This window comes from Amblyomma maculatum, chromosome 4 (genome assembly GCF_055883805.1).
Source record: "Amblyomma maculatum isolate TAMU_Amacu chromosome 4, ASM5588380v1, whole genome shotgun sequence".
Lineage (NCBI taxonomy): Eukaryota > Metazoa > Arthropoda > Arachnida > Ixodida > Ixodidae > Amblyomma > Amblyomma maculatum.
In genome coordinates, this window is record NC_139347.1 from 177,976,978 (window position 1) to 177,994,012 (window position 17,035).

General features: G+C 48.2%; 1 protein-coding gene across 1 annotated transcript in view; it reads right to left on the bottom strand.

Moving 5' to 3' along the window:
* LOC146193559 (putative cytochrome P450 12a4, mitochondrial) overlaps positions 1-17,035 on the bottom strand; it is a 92,911-nt gene that overhangs the window by 41,827 nt on the left and 34,049 nt on the right. The window contains exon 5 of the mRNA XM_084600583.1: positions 4,942-5,175. Within this exon, the coding sequence (XP_084456709.1) occupies positions 4,942-5,175 (234 nt within the window). The remainder of the gene's footprint in view (positions 1-4,941; positions 5,176-17,035) is intronic.

The following is a 17,035-nucleotide window of genomic DNA, read 5'->3' on the forward strand; positions in this document are numbered from 1 at the left end:
CTCAGTTGCCGCGTCCCACTCCTCTTGCCATTGCTGTCTGATCGTGTTTTTGATGTTTGGCTTGAGATCCTGATATAATATGTTGTCAGTGTCTGTAGTGTTTCGAAGGGCAGCTGATGCAGCAAGCCTATCAGCTGCCTCGTTACCTGGTATACAGCGGTGGCCTGGCACCCAACACAGTGTAATATTAGGCTCTAGTTTATGGGCAGACGTAAGGGAGTTATAAAGGGAATTCAGGACTGGGTTCTTATTGTGCCACTTTCGAAAGGGTAGGAACATTAAAACACTGAGGGAGTCTGTGTAGATGATCGATGTCTGTATTTCTTTTCTATAATGTGTCTCACAGCTAGCAGGATTCCATGGCATTCAGCGGTAAATATACTTGTATGTCTGTTCAGTGTATTTGAAAGTGAAAAGTGCGGTCCATGTGCTGCACAGGACACTTGAGCAGACTTCGAAGCATCGGTGTAATATTCATCACAGGTGTACCTCGCCTGAAGTGACATGAAGTGCTGCTGTATGGCAATAGAGGATGCGTGCTTCCCCACTTCAAGAAACGACAGGTCACAATTAACAGCATGCATTTCCCAGGGAGCAATTAAGTCTTTTAGTGAAGTGTTAAGAAGGCTGTTAATCGGGACGTCCAGTTGTTTAATATGCGTGGCAACTCTGTCTGGATATCAAGGTGTTAGAGATGGTTTTCTTTAGAAAAGTGCTGTCCTAGTTTCACAAGAAGAGAGTGAGAAGTTTGGGCTTAATCTGAACATTAAAAAGACAAAGATCATGGCGTCTTGCCCTATCAAGTCCTGGAGCATCAATGGACAAGAAGTGGAAGCTGTGACAGATTTTCTCTTCTTGGGCTCCAAGATTACCTCGGAAGGAAACTGCAGCCATGAAATTAGGAGACGCCTGCTTCTGGGAAAGAGAGCAATGGTTAGCGTTGACCGCCTAGTAAAGAGCAGAGACATTAGTCTGCCAACCAAGGTTCGTATAACTCGTGCTATGGTCTTTCCAGTTGTGATGTATGGATGCGAGAGCTGGACTGTGAAAAAGGCTGACCGCCGAAGAATTGACGCATTTGAATTGTGGTGCTGGCGAAGACTCTTGAGAGTTCCTTGGACTTCCAGAAGATCAAATCAGTCGATATTGTCGACCATAAACCCTGACTGCTCATTGGAGGGTCAAATTATAAAGTTAAAGCTCAGCTACTTTGGTCATCTGATGAGAAGAGAGGAGTCGCTGGAGAAAGATTTGATGTTGGGAAAGTTAGAGGGTCGCCGGAGAAGGGGTAGTCAGCGAACGCGATGGTTAGATGGCATCCTCGAGGCACTGCAGATGAAGTTATGTGATGTTAGGAAGATGGTGAGAGACCGAAAAGCGTGGCGTGACATGGTCCATAGGGTCACGAAGAGTCGGACACGACTGAACGACTGAACTGAACTGAGTTTTGTCAAGCAGCAGCCGGCGACATGGATGGTTCAGTTGGCATAGTACCTTCATAGCATAAGTTACACAAGTAAATTCTCTCCTTCGTTGCAGTGACCATCGGTTCGCCTCGACATAAAGGCTAGCAATAGGACTAGTTCGAAAAGCGCCCCTAGCGAGGCGAAGGCCGAGGTGGTGCACGGGATCGAGTAATTTTAGTGCAGAGGATGATGCTGACCCATAGACCATCGAGCAATAATCTATGCGTGATAGAACTACACTATTCAGAAGGCTCAGAAGGCAGTCGCGGTCTGTGCCCCATAACCGGTGAGAGAGAATTTTTAGCAGATACGTTGCTTTGAGACATTTCAGTCGCAACTGTTTTATGTGGGCAATGAAGGAGTTTTTCGTCAACAACTACGCCAAGAAATTTATGTTCCTTTTTAAAGGCAAGGCTCTGACCATTCAGTGTAATGTTGGGGTCGGGTCTGACGCCACGCTCCTTAGAGAAAAGTCCACAAACACTTTTTTCAGAGTTAAATTTAAACCCATTGTCATCAGCCCACCTGGACAATTTGTTAACACCTAGCTGAATCTGTCTTTCACAGATGGCCAAGTTGCAAGATTTGAAGCTTACCTGGATGTCATGAACATATACAAAGAGAGAAATGGTTTTTGGCAACACGCTTTTTAAAGAGTTCATTTTGACTATGAAAAGTGTGCAACTGAGAACACCGCCTTGAGGGACACCATTTTCCTGTATGTACTGCTGTGAGTATGCATTGCCAACACGGACTTTAAAGGTCCGTTCAGGCAAGTAACTTCGTATTGTATTCAACATGTTCCCTGTGATGCCAAGAGAGAAGAGGTCGCGGATGATACCATAGTGCCAAGTGGTATCATATGCTTTTTCAAGATCGAAAAAGAAAGATAAACAATGTTGTTTATGAACAAAAGCATCCCTTGCATTGGACTCGAATGCAATGAGCTGATCAGCTGTTGACCGCCCAGCTCTAAAACCAGCTTGGTTTGGATGAAGAAGACCATTGTATTCAAGGAAATGTAGAAGGCGGCGATTTACCATTTTTTCAAAAAGCTTGCATAAGCAGCTGGTTAGAGCAATAGGCCGATAACTGGCAGCTAGAGTGGGTTCTTTTCCGGGTTTTAATATCGGGATAATGATCGCTTCCGTCCATGCTTTAGGAAAGCGTCAGTGGCCCATATTTTATTATACAGGCAAAGTAAGGTTTCAAGCGTGTCCGTATGCAGGTGCTTGAGCATTCCATGTGATCCTGTCAGGACCTGGTGCTGTGTTCCCACATGTGCATAGTGCAATCTTCAGCTCCTGCATGGTGAAAGGGTTATTGTACCCTCCTGTGCACGGTCTTTTATCACATATAGGCTTCCTTTCCTCAGTTACCTTGTGCCGCAAAAAAGAATCTGTATAGTGCGCAGAGCTGAGTACGTATTCGAAGTGTTGCCCGTGTCTGCTTGGTGTTCAAGAGAGTCACCACTAGTGCTGACAAGGGGTGTTGGGAGAGTGCTATATCCTTTGAGCGCTCTTATTCTGTTGTATACTTTGTGAGCATCAGAATAAGAGTTCACAGAAGAAAGGAATGATGACCAGCTTTCTCGCTTGGAGATGCGTCGGACACGTTTGCCATTTGCCTTTGCGCGCTTAAATCATATTAGGTTTTCAGCCGCGGGGTATCAGCGTAACTTCGACCATGCCTTGTTTTGTGTTTCACGGGCAGTCTTAGATTCTGCATTCCACCGCGGCCTTCGTTTGTTTCGTGGCTTACTTGATGTTTGTGGAATGTATTTTTCTGCAGCATCTATAATGTGCAGCGTGATCCAGAGTTGAGATTCGTCAACGCCTAAGGCAGTCACTGGTGAACAGGGCAGAACTGAGTGTTCCCTGAACATCTCCCAGTTGGCCGCATATTCTTTAAATTTCCTGGGACTAGATGCATTTACATTTTTATTGCCTGTGTACTTCACAGAGATGGGAAAATGGTCGCTTCCATATAGATTGTCAATAACAACCCACTCTGCAGCTGCCAAGAACGTCCGGTCTAGTTCGTACTATCCCCGTTCGAATGGAATGGCAGAAAGGGCAGTACAAGAAGCTAAGAAGCTGTTAAGGCGGTTCCGTTATGGCAGCACTGAATTTTGTGCCGCATTGCTTGAGTGCCAAAATTCACTTCGGGACTCTTCCCTGAAGCCCCTGTGCAGAGGCTCATGAGCCAACAGACAAGAACACTGCTTCGTGTACCAACCAGCCACCTGCAGCCACAAACAGTGCCACCCAAGACCATGCGACGAAGGCTAGAAGACATCAGGAGCAAGCAACGCTGCTTCTGCGACAGAGGTACACGGCCTCTTCCAGAGCTTCGCACTGGCTCGACCGCATCCATATACATACAAGATCATTGTCCCCTGTCACGGTCGTACAACGTGCTGAGACTCCTCGTGCCTACGTCATCACACGGAAGAGAGTCAACAGTTTCAGCGCATAAGAGAACACCTCAATCCGGCTCCTCTTCCCTCGTTTCCAGACCACGAGACACCCGCGCCACTGCCTGCTGTGCGAGCCCAAGACGCCACAGGGCCATCCGAATCTATACTACTACGCAGGAGTCAGCGGAAGCGCCAAACACCACGAAGATACCCGGCGCCAGAGTTCTAAAACACTGCTTGTTTCGACTATATAAAAAAAAGAGGGGCGATGTGACATAATGCAGTCATGCACACGCACCAAGCCGAACAGAAGCCACCCTTATTTCTGTTATCTTACCACTTGCCTATATAACCGCTCGCTTTCTTGATAAAAGCGTCATTTATGCACCATTACTCGTCGTGTCAACAGATAACGTAGCCTGAGCCCTTTGACAACAATCACGAAGTGTCTTTTCAGAAGATAGGGATATGTAAAAAACACCTTCATAAGTTCAGTGAACCGGTACCTGAATACGTACACTTGCAGTTATGAAGCAGGACAGCGATTCTGTCTCAATACCCTGAAAGTTGATAGACTTGAACCCATTGAATCAACTTTTTGGGAGCTACGAAAGACGCAAGTAGTGGCCGTGCAAATAATTTGCACTTTAGCTGACAGCATTTGAAGCACTCGGTCATTTACTTTAGTCTATATATCAAAAATATATATAAGAAATACCTTAAATCATGTCACAATGTCTATATGTTTTGGCTAAAGGCAATGAAGGATGTTCTCCAAAATGCAATAAATAAGAATAAATGTCAGTATAAGGCTTCAACTTAAGGAGAATCCCTTTAATGTTCATTCCAAACCTTTATGCCAGCAGAAACAAAAATATATGTCAGGCACTGATAGAAGCTTCAAATTGTTTGCATATATGAAGGCATCTGTCCCGCAGTATATGTAGTCATATTGATGAGTATGGCGACGAGGATGGCGCTGGTATCATTAGCCATTCGAGCTATTGATATGGACTCCATGCACAATGCTTTAGATCGAATAAAAGACAGACATACCTTTGCAACAAGGGTGCAGACCTCAAGCTCAGCGATTCTTTTACCGACGCAACTTCGCGGGCCAAAGCTGAATGGAAGAGATCCGAACGGGTGTGCAGTCAATTCCTCTCTTTCGCTGGTACTTTCAATGTATTGCTTCGGTGATCGAAGCCACCTTTGTGGAAGGAACTCTGTTGCCCTAGTGAAGTTCTCCTCCAACCTTCCGGCTACGAACTGCTCAGTCCTGAGCACGACCTGCGCAAGTGGTTAATGCGCGTTTGCCATTAAAACCATGTTTGATCGCAAGCTCCAGTACCACCATTCTCCGTGGTACCAATGTAATTCATCCGCTAAAGTTAGGTGCCGCGCATGCACAATTTTCATCTGCGCATTGCAACAGCTGAGCCACTCACTCACTCATGCTCACGCCGGCTTTACTGTTAGTAATCACTACACCACCAGCTCCGCCATGCACTCCTCTCCGCATCCACGCTGGTTTAATCCAGTGCTTTCGCCCCCACAGCTAGCTACCTAGTTACTTAGAGAAGGTCAAAAAGCTGTTAAATTACCGCTGGTTTAAGTTCCGGCATGAATAAAGCACTGGCCTGGCCGTGCATGTCTGCACTCTGTTCCAAGCGTAAGGCTGACTCAGGCAATCTTAATGATGGAGCCGAGCGCGAAGCCTACAGAGCTTACGCTCGTTAACTGGGTTCGGCCGGGATGAACCGCACCAACATTTTTTTGCGTGCGTTCGTGACGGTTCATGACGAGGTCTCGATAAGTTTGATACCGCAGATAGAGGTTAAGCATTGGTTCCTCTACCGCTCCTATAGTTTCCTACTATCAGGCACCTGAATTAAACCAATACGTTAATTTCTGTACACAAACGAGAGTGAAACTTCCCAAGTTCTTCAAATAACGCTGCATTAATTTGGAATGAAAGGAAAAACAATGACCAACAATTCGCAAAATATGCGTGGCGTAAATATTAGTGAAATTAAAATATTTCACCGATGACGCACAGTTTCAGGCATCGACGCGAATAAGTAAAACAAAAAAACATACTGGAGATTAAAAAGAACTATACACCGTTCGACATCGCTAGAAAGAATTGCATCTTCAAGACACCTGCATTGCATTGTATTCCTGTCTACGAATACGGGTACAGAAAGGTCAAGGTATCTTATTTTTCTCAAAACATAGCTCACTTGCATCTAGGCAGGCAGCTCTAGAGCCATGTGCATATTTCACATTGCGGGACGACACAAGAGATAGAATGCGTGCGACAAGCTCAAGGGGGAGAGAATATTTAGAAAGAGTACCTAAATGCCTTGGGAAGAAAAAACACTTTTTCTCAGTTGATAAAAAAAAAAATAGTGGTTTTTAGCTCTGGTTAACCCTAGTTTAATTGCGAAAGGAGCGGCGAACGCTTCTTTTACCTCTACATTATTGCCCTATAACGCCCTATCAGTGTAATGTGCTACATTATTTGGAACATTTAAGCTCATCCTTTGAGGGCAGGAGCTGCCAAGTCGGGTCGCCCCTTTCATATGGGATGGTGATGTCAGAATCAGCCTGCCAGAACCGTTTGCATTCTCGTTACCCCTGCGACGCTGAGACACGTCCACACGGCTTGGTTTTAAGAGTGAGTTGATATGTGGGTTGCTTCAACCCACATATCAACTCACCGGACTGCAACAGTGCCCGGTGAACAATTTGGTGTTTGTTTATGGTGACTCTCTCGTGTTTGATCTTTGTTGTAAAGCCTCCGTGTTATTGAATACCTTTGTAATTGCATGCTTAGCGTTTGTTTTTCTGTGAACCTCTCGTCTGTGCAATTTTAGTGTTTGTGTATTCCTCTGTATCGTCTCTTGCTATGTATAAAGTGTGTTTTGTTTGTTACTTCCGACTCCGACCCTTACTCTGGCTTGAACCGGCGACAGCTGGGCACTAAACGACCAACCCCTCTGTCACTACAAGGTAGTTGAATTCCGGCTGAGCTTGCCACGCAGGTCGAGGGCATCTCCTTCGCCACCGGAAAAGCTGCCCCCACTCAATCTAAGGGTGTCTGGGAGTATGCGCACCGTTAGGGGCGCATCGTTAATAATACCTCTCTAATTAATAACGGGTGACACCAACCCCACAACGAAGCTACCTTACGACCACTCGAATGAAGACAGCACTCCCGCCCAAGCCGTTCGGCGCGTCCATGAGCCTTCGCTTTCGGCAAACGGTGAAGATTAAACCTGATGCTCCGAGGAAATCATTCATCCCATCTTCGCTCAGTGTAGTGTCCAGCGTTTCATGTCCTAATACTGTGCCTGTGTTCATCGTCACTTCATGCATTGAATTTCGAGCAATCGATGGGGATGATCGCTCGGTGGCCCTGGGTAGTGCTACGAAGATGACGAAGTGTGCAGTGGAGCGGGATGGAGCGCTTGCGCTGGGCCTGCTGGCCATAAAAGCATATTTTATCGTCATGTCATCCCGCCGTTCTGTTTTGGTTGTGTCACTGTGTTCCATCGCTTGTCATGCCACCACGTAACAATATCTTCAACCGCCATAATTACCGCACAAAGAGCTGTACGATGATTTTAACGTCATTTGGGCTAGCATGAAATGTAGGTTTTTACTACTCAATTGTTTATTCTGATGTCCCCTCGTAGTTCCTGAAGGCGTTACAGCATGTTAATTGAATATAATGAATTACGTCTTTATTAACACAACCCGCTGACAGTTCTTTCATTTCTATCTGCTCTCTAGGCGAATTTTCAAATAAGCGATTAACATTTACTGTAGTTTATATTCGCGATATTAGGTAAAAGCATCCAACAAAAAAGATTCCGCACAGGGAGGAGGACAACAGTCAGTTTGTAGGTAAACACTGTGAGGTTCTGTCAGATAGATGCTTCTAAAAATCCCACAGGGTTGAAGGTGTCTCGAATCTTTGAAACACATCGCTTTCTTGCAGGCACACCTCAGAATGTCGCAGTTTACTAGTGCTGATGCGTTTTGTGATTCTCTTCTAACGCATGTAATTTTTGCTACTTCCAGATATGTGCGGTGCACCAACACTTCTAATAATGCTTGGTTTAGCTTCACCTACTGCCAGCGGAGCAGCAGCATCAATGAATTTACTTCCGGCCAAGTGTTTCGCACTCGAGGAAGCGACGCCGGATATCCGGCTAATCTGTACATACTTAGATGGTCAGCGATGTGTTTAGTTTAATCTCAAGCTTATTTTTATAGTCGCTAACGAAACGCTGCGTCCTTGTTTGCACTTTCGCTTTGAAAGTTGCAGCTGTTCAGTCGGAGATATGAAGATATACCGCAAAATTGTACAATCTACAGTGACTGTTGCACGCGTAAAAGTAATGCGATGCGCGTATATAGTACCTGTTAGAGCAGCGTAAACATTCACGGCTTCATATCTTCTAGGTATTTGTGAAACAACGCGTACTCCCCATATACAGTAAAGCTGTAACATATAATATATATATTGTCACAGAAGCCAGTGGAACTGGTTAAGCAGATTTACTCGCAACGAAGCAAAAGCACCGGCAAGATAAGGCACGAAACCGACTGGCGGGCGAGCACCAAGAGCGATGAAGACGAGCGCGTGCCAGTCTCTCGAGCTCGCCACATGGTGGCGCCAGTAAGATATCATTGCGGTATTGACACTCCCTGTTGAAAAGGCATCGTACCGATGCCGAATGGCAAGGTCAGGGGTAACCGTAGTCGGCGAGGATGCCGCGTTCACACAAAGCAGCTAAGGGAAGCAAAAAAACACACAAAAAACACATGTAGCTTGACCTAGCGGGAGTAGAAGGGCTTCATCCTGGCGACATGTAGGTCTTCCGATCGGGCGTGCCGTCGGGAGGAGCGAACAGTTCCTTGCGGGATCACTTCGTAGGTGACGTCGCAGAGTTTGCGTTGTACTTCGTACTGGCCGAAATAGCGGCGCAGAAGCTTCTCTGAGCGACCCCGCTGGCGCACAGGTGTCCACACCCAAACCTGATCGCCAGGGTTGTAAATTACCTCCCTGTGATGAAGGTTATAACGTGGAGCAACTTTAACTTGCTGTGTTCGGACTCTCAGTCTAGCCAGCTGGCGAGCGGCCTCGGCATGCTGCAGGGATTGGTCGGCACCGGCAATCGATGGGTGGGCAACATCTGGCAGTAGCATTGCGTCCAGCATGGTGACAGCTTCGCGACCGTACACCAAATGAAACGGTGTGAAACGGATCGTTTCCTGGACTGCGGTGTTATACGCAAATGTTACATACGGTAGTATCTGGTCCCAGTTCTTATGGTATTCGTCGACGTACATAGAAAGCATATCAGCGATGGTCTTATTGAGTCGCTCAGTAAGGCCATTCGCCTGAGGGTGGTAAGCTGTTGTTCTGCGATGACAATTGGCACTGAGCCGCATCTTTTTTTTTAATCGATATTTATTGCCTCAGGGCATCAGTAGGGTATGAGATGAAGGATAAATAAATGATTAAATGAATGGAAAAAGGTTGGCTGATTTTATGAAGTCTAGAAGTGAGCGATGATGAGGTCCCTGCGTCCAAGTGACATATGAGGCAGGATTCGTTGCTGAAAGGCCAGCTATGCTCAGTTCCGGATTCGTGTTGGTTTGAATGCTGGGCAGTCCCACAGAAAGTGGTGGATGTCGGCCTCAACATCTTAGTTTTTATAGATCGGGCACCCTGGGCGGGGATATAAGTGTTGGAAGTATGATCACGTCCTTGTGACAGCTGGTGTAAGGGCAACACCGATCAGCATCCTCCCAAGAGCAACCTCCTCTGCACGGGTGAGACCGCGGGGAAGGGATATCGCACACGGAGGGATAAGTGCACGTGTGCGGCGCCGGAGGTGCTTCTTTCTTGACAAAAGGAGGGTAGCGTCGTCGACTTGGAGAAGCTGTGGGATTGATGCGTCTTGGTTCACGAGGATGGTCGCAAAATCAGCTTGACTTTGGCAAGGCAGCAGATCCCGTGGCACCCACTCAATGCGTATTGATTGTGGGATGCGAGCCGCAAGCTGGTGGATGTCCTGGCAAATTTTAGGGCAGCGGCTGACACGTCGGAGCAGACGTACTGCTTGAAGTGTGTCAGGGCGGATGACAACGTGGGCTATAGGGAGCATGGTTATAGAAGTCACGGAGCAGAGTGCCTCCTGAACTGCCAAAAGCTCAGCGCAGAAAGATGTAAGTGGTTCCGAAAGCTGAAACGTAGTTGTCCGATTCAGGCTAGGTCTCCGTGGACAGTAGACTGGCGTTTTGGCTTCACAGCCTTGCAGGCTTCCATCTATGTACACTACTATGGAATCTTGGGGCAGGTATCTTGCTCTTCAAATTTCTGGCGTAGCAACGATGCAGAGTTGGCAGACGCTCGACTGCGGATATCAGTTGGCTTGTTGTCTCCTAACTGTACAAATTTCAAGGCATGGAGAACTAGCGCAGGTGGCTGAAGAATAATGTGCGACGTCACATACGCCCTTAGTGCTTGCATGGAATGTGACAAAGTGGCCTTGAGTCTGCGAGCATCACGACGCTGCTGCACCCATTCATCGCTGGTGTTTGTTGAGCTGCGCATTCTTCTTGAAGGCTATGACCGGTGTGAGTCGTGGAAGGCATGTTATGGTCCTCATAGCTTCTCGATTTACGGCTTCAAGGTGATCTCATTGTGCTCTTGTAAGATGCTGGAACTGGACCTGATAAACAATACGTGGCGACAGAACCGCCCTCACTAACTGGCGTGCTACAGACGAGCCAGCGCCACTCGTTTTAGGGTCAATTCTTCTTATTAAACTCATAGTTTGAAGTGCTTGCTTTTTTGCCTGAGAAAGCCAAGCAGTCGCTGATCCTGATTGGTGAATTGTTAAGCCCAAAATGTTCAAGCTCGAACTTTCTTGTATTGGGATGCCTGATAGAGAGAAACGAATTGGATTTGAGGTACGTTTACGGCGTCCCCAACGGTTGGTTACTGACGCGCATGACGTTTTACACACAGAAAGTTGCAGGCCAATGGAGGATGCTTAATCAAAGGTTACATCTAATGGTGACTGAAGGGTGGCCTCTTGAGTGAGAAGATCATGGTGAGTGCTCCATACCGTGATATCATCTCCGTGTTGCAAAAACTTGATTTCAGGGATATCATGTAAGCACGACGCCAATGGGATGAAAGTAATATTGAACAACGTCGGAGACAGTACTGATCCCTGGGGCACGCCACACAGTGAAACGAATGAAACAACTGTTTCACCACTGAGGCGAATTGCAAATTTTCTTCCGTCCAAAAAGGATGCGATAAAAGTGCGTATTCTCGGAGAGAGATGAAGCCTGTCAATGGCATTCAGGATTGCAGCATGACTGATGTTGTCATATGCCTTTTCAACGTCCATTGTTAATATGGTACGTATATTGCGGCTGCGGATAGATGATAGAACTGCTGATGCCAAGACAGCCAACCCGTCCTCTGTACCTATGCATGGACGAAACCCAATTTGAGCAGGGTGATAAAAACCGTTCTGCTCAAGCCACCAAGAAAGCCGTGTGGTTAGCATTTTATCTGAAAGCTTGCAAAGCGTTGATGTTAAGGAGATTGGTCGTAAGTTGGCGAGGTCTGTTGGAGGCTTCCCAGTTTTGGGAGTAGGGATCACGACAGCGGTTTTCCAGCTCTCGAGTACGACACCATCAAGCCACACTTTGTTTATGGTGTCTAGTCTAGTAGCTGAGGAAGTGCAGCAGTACCGAGGTTCTTGTAAACCTCACACTGAATTTTGTCCAGGCCGGGCGCTGTTTTCAGTTTCGCATCGTCAATTGCAGCCAGCAGGTCAGACACCGAAAAGGGGCTCGCAATTCCATCTGCGTCGGCAGCAGATGGTAGTTTCCATGCGTCTCCAGGGATACCTGCCAAATTAGGATTTCCAGCTGAAGGCTGTATATCGTATTTTGGACAAAATGTTCGAGCAGCTTTTTTGGCGAAATCGCCCGGCGACAGATTAGCCGCAAAGCATGCTGTTGCTGCGGCGTCAGTAGAACGAAGACCATGTTCCATTGCCCGAAACGTTCGCCAGAGTGAGGCATTCGATGATTTATCAGAACATTGTTCCCACCATGCATGCCACTGGCGTCGCGAGAGATCGCGTTCCTATATCTGAGCCTTCGCAGTAAGATAATGCAGTCGTGTACATGCCTGCCCCGAAGTAGGGCCTCGCGTAGCAGCCAGCTCAGCTTGACGGCGGGCTGCCCACAAGTTAAGCAGACCGAGATCTGGTGCCGGTCGACCTACACCAATCCAGGTAGTAGTCGTAGCGCTGTTTATTGCTCTTTGTATGCGGTCAACAAAGAGTGACGGCGAATCTGAAGCCATACTGTCGAGACATGAGCGAAAGCTGTCCAAGTTGATTACAGAACATTTCCGGCTTAAAGGGCGGAGACGGAAGGGATGGAGACCGATGATGATGATAGGCTGGTGATCACTTCCCCAGCAGTCTGGCTCCATGTGCCATGAGTGAGTTCCCGCGTCCATCCACCACGTTAAGTATGGAGCATTGGCAGCACTACGTATGTGACGCACAGGCCATGTTGCTGTCCCAGGTTGATTAAGCAGAACAAACCGGGCATCAGTGAAGGTGTCCCGCACAAGCCTACCACGAGGGCTTGCAGAAGGATACACCCAATCCGGGTAAGGGGCGTTAAAGTCGCCTCCGACCATAAATTGGACACCTAAGGTATTGCCGACGAACACTTAATAACCAGCCAAGATTAATACGGGAAGAGGCCCCTCCAGCTGGTCGAACGTAATATGAAATAAGTACAACGGTTCCTTTCAGATATTTCGCAGCAGCTGCTACTACCTCTTGGTATGATGTGGACCAGTTTTCGAGAGAAAGGCGCACATGTAGGAATACGCGTTTCAGCATATACCGTCGCCTTTCCCGGGGAGAAGCAGTCTGCACGCGACGGTCGGTATTTGAAGGAGACACGTAGCCGCTGAAGTCCGGAATTGATGGCAAGGCGTTCGTTTTCTGAAGTAACATAGCCCGCACCCGAAGCTTGTTAAATCGCAGTCGGGTCTTGAGCTAGGCCACCTCCGTGGAAATGCCTCTACAGTTCCATTGTAGTACACCAGGACGACCGAAATTTGCCATTTTCGTGTGCTAGTCTAGCGCTGCAGTATCACAGATGTCCGGTTGGACAACTGGTTGACCATATACCGGAGCAGCGATGTCGCAGAATTATCATTGGTCGTTATGTTACTTGGGAAGAGGCAGCAAATTTCCCCTGTTGCGCGGGATGAAGGCAACGGTGCTGGGCAATTGCTAGATTTGGCAGTTACTTCTGCAGCTCGCCGACGTCGAGCAAGTATTTCGCGGTGTTGTTCGAGCTTAGAGACCTCTGCTAAGAGACGATTCATTTACTCATCCACTACAGCCATATCGTCGTCTGGTAGATCAGTACACTGCTGTATTGGCTGTTGTCGGCGGCGTTTTTTGAGCACCGTATCGTTAGACTTTGTCTTGGCTGGAGGTGCATTCGAAGCGGGCTCCGGAAGCTCTGGCCACTCGTCATCATCCCATTGGAGAGCTGCAAAGCGACTGGATGTCTGCACTGGTGTCATGTCTTCCATTGGCCAATGCTTAGCGTTCCGAATGCGAGCCTTCTGCGTTGCCTTTTGCTTTGTCCGACAACTTGGAGATGTTATCTCGTGGTCGTCCGATTTGCAGAGGCCGCATCGGTAGGTAACTTTTCCTTCAGACGCACCTTCATCAGCAGTATCAAAAGGGCAAGATTTGCGCATGTACCCTGCTCGGAAACAGTTGTAACAGTAAATCACAATCGGTTTATATGGCCGCGGCCTTAATAAGCAGCCGTAGTAGTACAGACAGGCTGGGAGTGTTGGAGGGCCTTGCAAGGTGATCCTGCAGGAACGCCCCTTTCCTATGTATCGGGCCTGTATGACTCTTTGCATTGGGCAGTACAGCTCACGTTAAGGGTGGTTTGATCTTCGTTTATGTCGACGTTGTAAACGACGCAACGCTGCAAGTCGAAACCTTCAACTAGATACACTTGCACAGGTATTGATATCTCACTTGCGACTGAAATACAACTAAGCGTTTGGATACGTTCCACCGCAGTGAGTGTCGAAACGTATCCAAACGCTCAGTTGTATCTGTTCCTGGGTTAGAGCTGAAGTAAATGCCGTGCCTCTGTCAGTTAAAGCGATCGCAGGGGCACCGTGACGAAGGACTAGATTAAAGATGAAAAAGTTCGCAATATCAGTAGGCGTGTCGCTGAGAAGAGCTTTCGTCTCATAATAGCGGGTTAGATAATCTATGGCGGCTATAATGTACCGGTTGCCCAATGGTCACGTAGGAAATGGCCCGAGCAAGTCCATACCGACTTGGTGAAAAGGTACTCGCGGACGAACAATAGGCTGCAGCAGGCCGGCCGGCTTGACAGATGGTATCTTCTGACGTTGGCAATCACGGCAAGTCCTAACATAGCGCTGAACCATAGCGGAAAGCTTGGGCCAGTAGTACTTTTGACGTACTCGTGCCAAGGTGCGTGAAAAACCGAGATGTCCGGCAGAAAGCTCGTCGTGGCATGCCTGCAAAACGTCGGTACGGAGCCGCGTTGGGACAACCAGCAGATACTGAATGTCTGCGGAAGCGTAGTTTTTGTTGTAGAAGACAGCTTAATGCAAGCAGAAAGACAGGCCACGTGTGTAAAGGCGAGGCGGCGATGAGGCGGTTCATTCGAGGTAATCGATGAGGGGCCGCAGTTCGGTGTCGTCTCGCTGCTGATGAGCGAGAACTGGCGTCGTGAGAGCGCCGAGAAAAACAGTCATCGGTTTCAATTGAAGAACACGGGATAGGGCCTCGCGATAGGCAGTCAGCGTCTCTGTGTTTTTGGCCGGATTTGTACACAATAGTGACGTCGAACTCCTGTAAGCGCAGACTCCAGCGGGCTAACCGGCCTGAGGGGTCTTGAAGGTTCGCTAACCAACAGAGTGAGTGGTGGTCGCTGACCAGTCTAAACGGCCGACCATACAAATACGGCCGAAATTTTGTTACCGCCCACACAACAGCAAGGCTCTCCTTTTCGGTAGTAGAATAATTCGCTTCGGAACGAGACAGGGTGCGGCTGGCGTAAGCAATCACCTGCTCAACGCCTTCTTCCCACTGAACAAGAACCGCACTGAGGCCAACGCTACTGGCGTGGGTATGCAATTCTGTGTCGGCCTCCTCGTCGAAGTCGAAGTGGCCAAGTACGGACGTTGTTTGAAGGCGCTTGCGAAGCTCCACGAAGGCCCTTTGCTGCTCGTCGACCCAGATGAAAGGCTGGTCGTCCTTTGCTAGACGAGTCAATGGTTCCGCTATTCGGGAGAAGTCGTGCACAAATCTCCTGTAATATGCAGAGAGGCCCAAAAACATAAGCACGGAACTTTTATCAGTGGGGGTCGCGAAAGCAGCTACGGCCGTCGTTTTCTCTGGATCAGCGCTAATTCCCTCAGCACTCACGACGTGACCCAAAAACTTGAGCTGTTGGAATGCAAAGTGTCATTTTTCTGGTTTTAGTGAGAGTTCGGCCCCGCGGATGGCATTTAGCACGGCAGTCAATCATCTGAGGTGCTCCTCGTAGGTCGCAGAGAAAATGACAAGGTCGTCAAGGTAGACGAGGCACGTCTGCCATTTCAGACCGGCTAGGACAGAGTCCATCATTCATTGAAAGGTTGCGGGAGCGGAACACAAACCGAAGGGAATCACCTTAAATTCGTACAGTCCGTCAGGAGTAATGAATGCGGTCTTCTCTCAATCACGTTCATCGACTTTGATCTGCCAGTACCCACTGCGTATATCAAGCGATGAAAAGTATCGGGTGTGGCGGAGGCGGTCGAACGAGGCATCTATTCGGGGCAATGGGTAGACGCCCTTTTTCGTAATTTTGTTACGCCTCCTATAGTCGACGCAGAATCTGAGTGTTCCGTCTTTTTTAGCGACCACCACAACCGGTGAGGCCCATCGGCTTGTGGACGGCTGGATTACATCATCGCGGAGTATTTCATCAACCTGCACCCGAATAGCCTCTTGTTCTTTTGCCGATACTCGGTAGGGGTGTTGGCGGATAGGGCGCTCGGTGGGATCAACTATAATTCTGTTTGGCTACTGTCGTCTGTCCCACTTTGGAAGTAACGGCAAAGCGGTCACGATAAGTATCCAGAATGGCTTGAAGGCGGCGTTTCTGGGTAAGAGACAAAGAAGGATTCACGTCACTTTGAACAGTATGTCCAGTACTCTCGAGAGGGTTCTCGTTGGCCAGCGAAAGGGCGCAATGGGCGGATGGCGTACTTACTTCGTCAAAATAAGCGATAGCTGTACCTTGCAGTAAATGGCGGTATTCGGCACGAAAGTTCGTGAAAATCAGTTCAGTTTGTTTATTTCTCAAGGCAAAGACCACCCGAGCGACGCAGACTTGTAGGCTTAACAATACATTCACGTTCATTTCCGCAAGGCCTTGAAAGGCGGGGAGGGTTGTTGCACTGCACTGTCACAAACAAGCTGGTGCATGGAGGTAAAGTGGCATGGTCGTTGCACACTCGGATAACTGGCCTGCCTGTGTAGGCGTTGCTGCGCTGTGTGTGCTCATCGGAAATTGCGCGGTGAGTGGAAAAAGTCACCATGAAGTCACGGAGGTCGATGATGGCGTCATTTTCTCTAAGAAAATCAAGGCCGAGAATCAGGTCCATGGGGCACTCTGCTAGCACAATGAAGTAACACGAGAAAGTTACGTGGTGAATCTTGACGCGAGCGGCGTATACTCCGAGCGGTGTTACCACATGCCCTCCGGCTGTCGTTATTGGGGTTCGGTGCCAAAGAGTCAGGACATTTCGCAGAATGGTAGCAAGACCATGACTCATAACGCAAAAATCAGTGCCGGTATCTACAAGGGCAGTCGTGTTGTGGTTATCAACGACGACTGGTATCTCGGCAGAATGTACCTCACCGTCGACAAAGTGCGGCGTGTCAGTGATCGTCGAGCTGACGGGTCGTTCGTCGCGTCGAATCGCAGCGTCGAAGGTAAGCTTCTGTGATCGTCGAGAGGT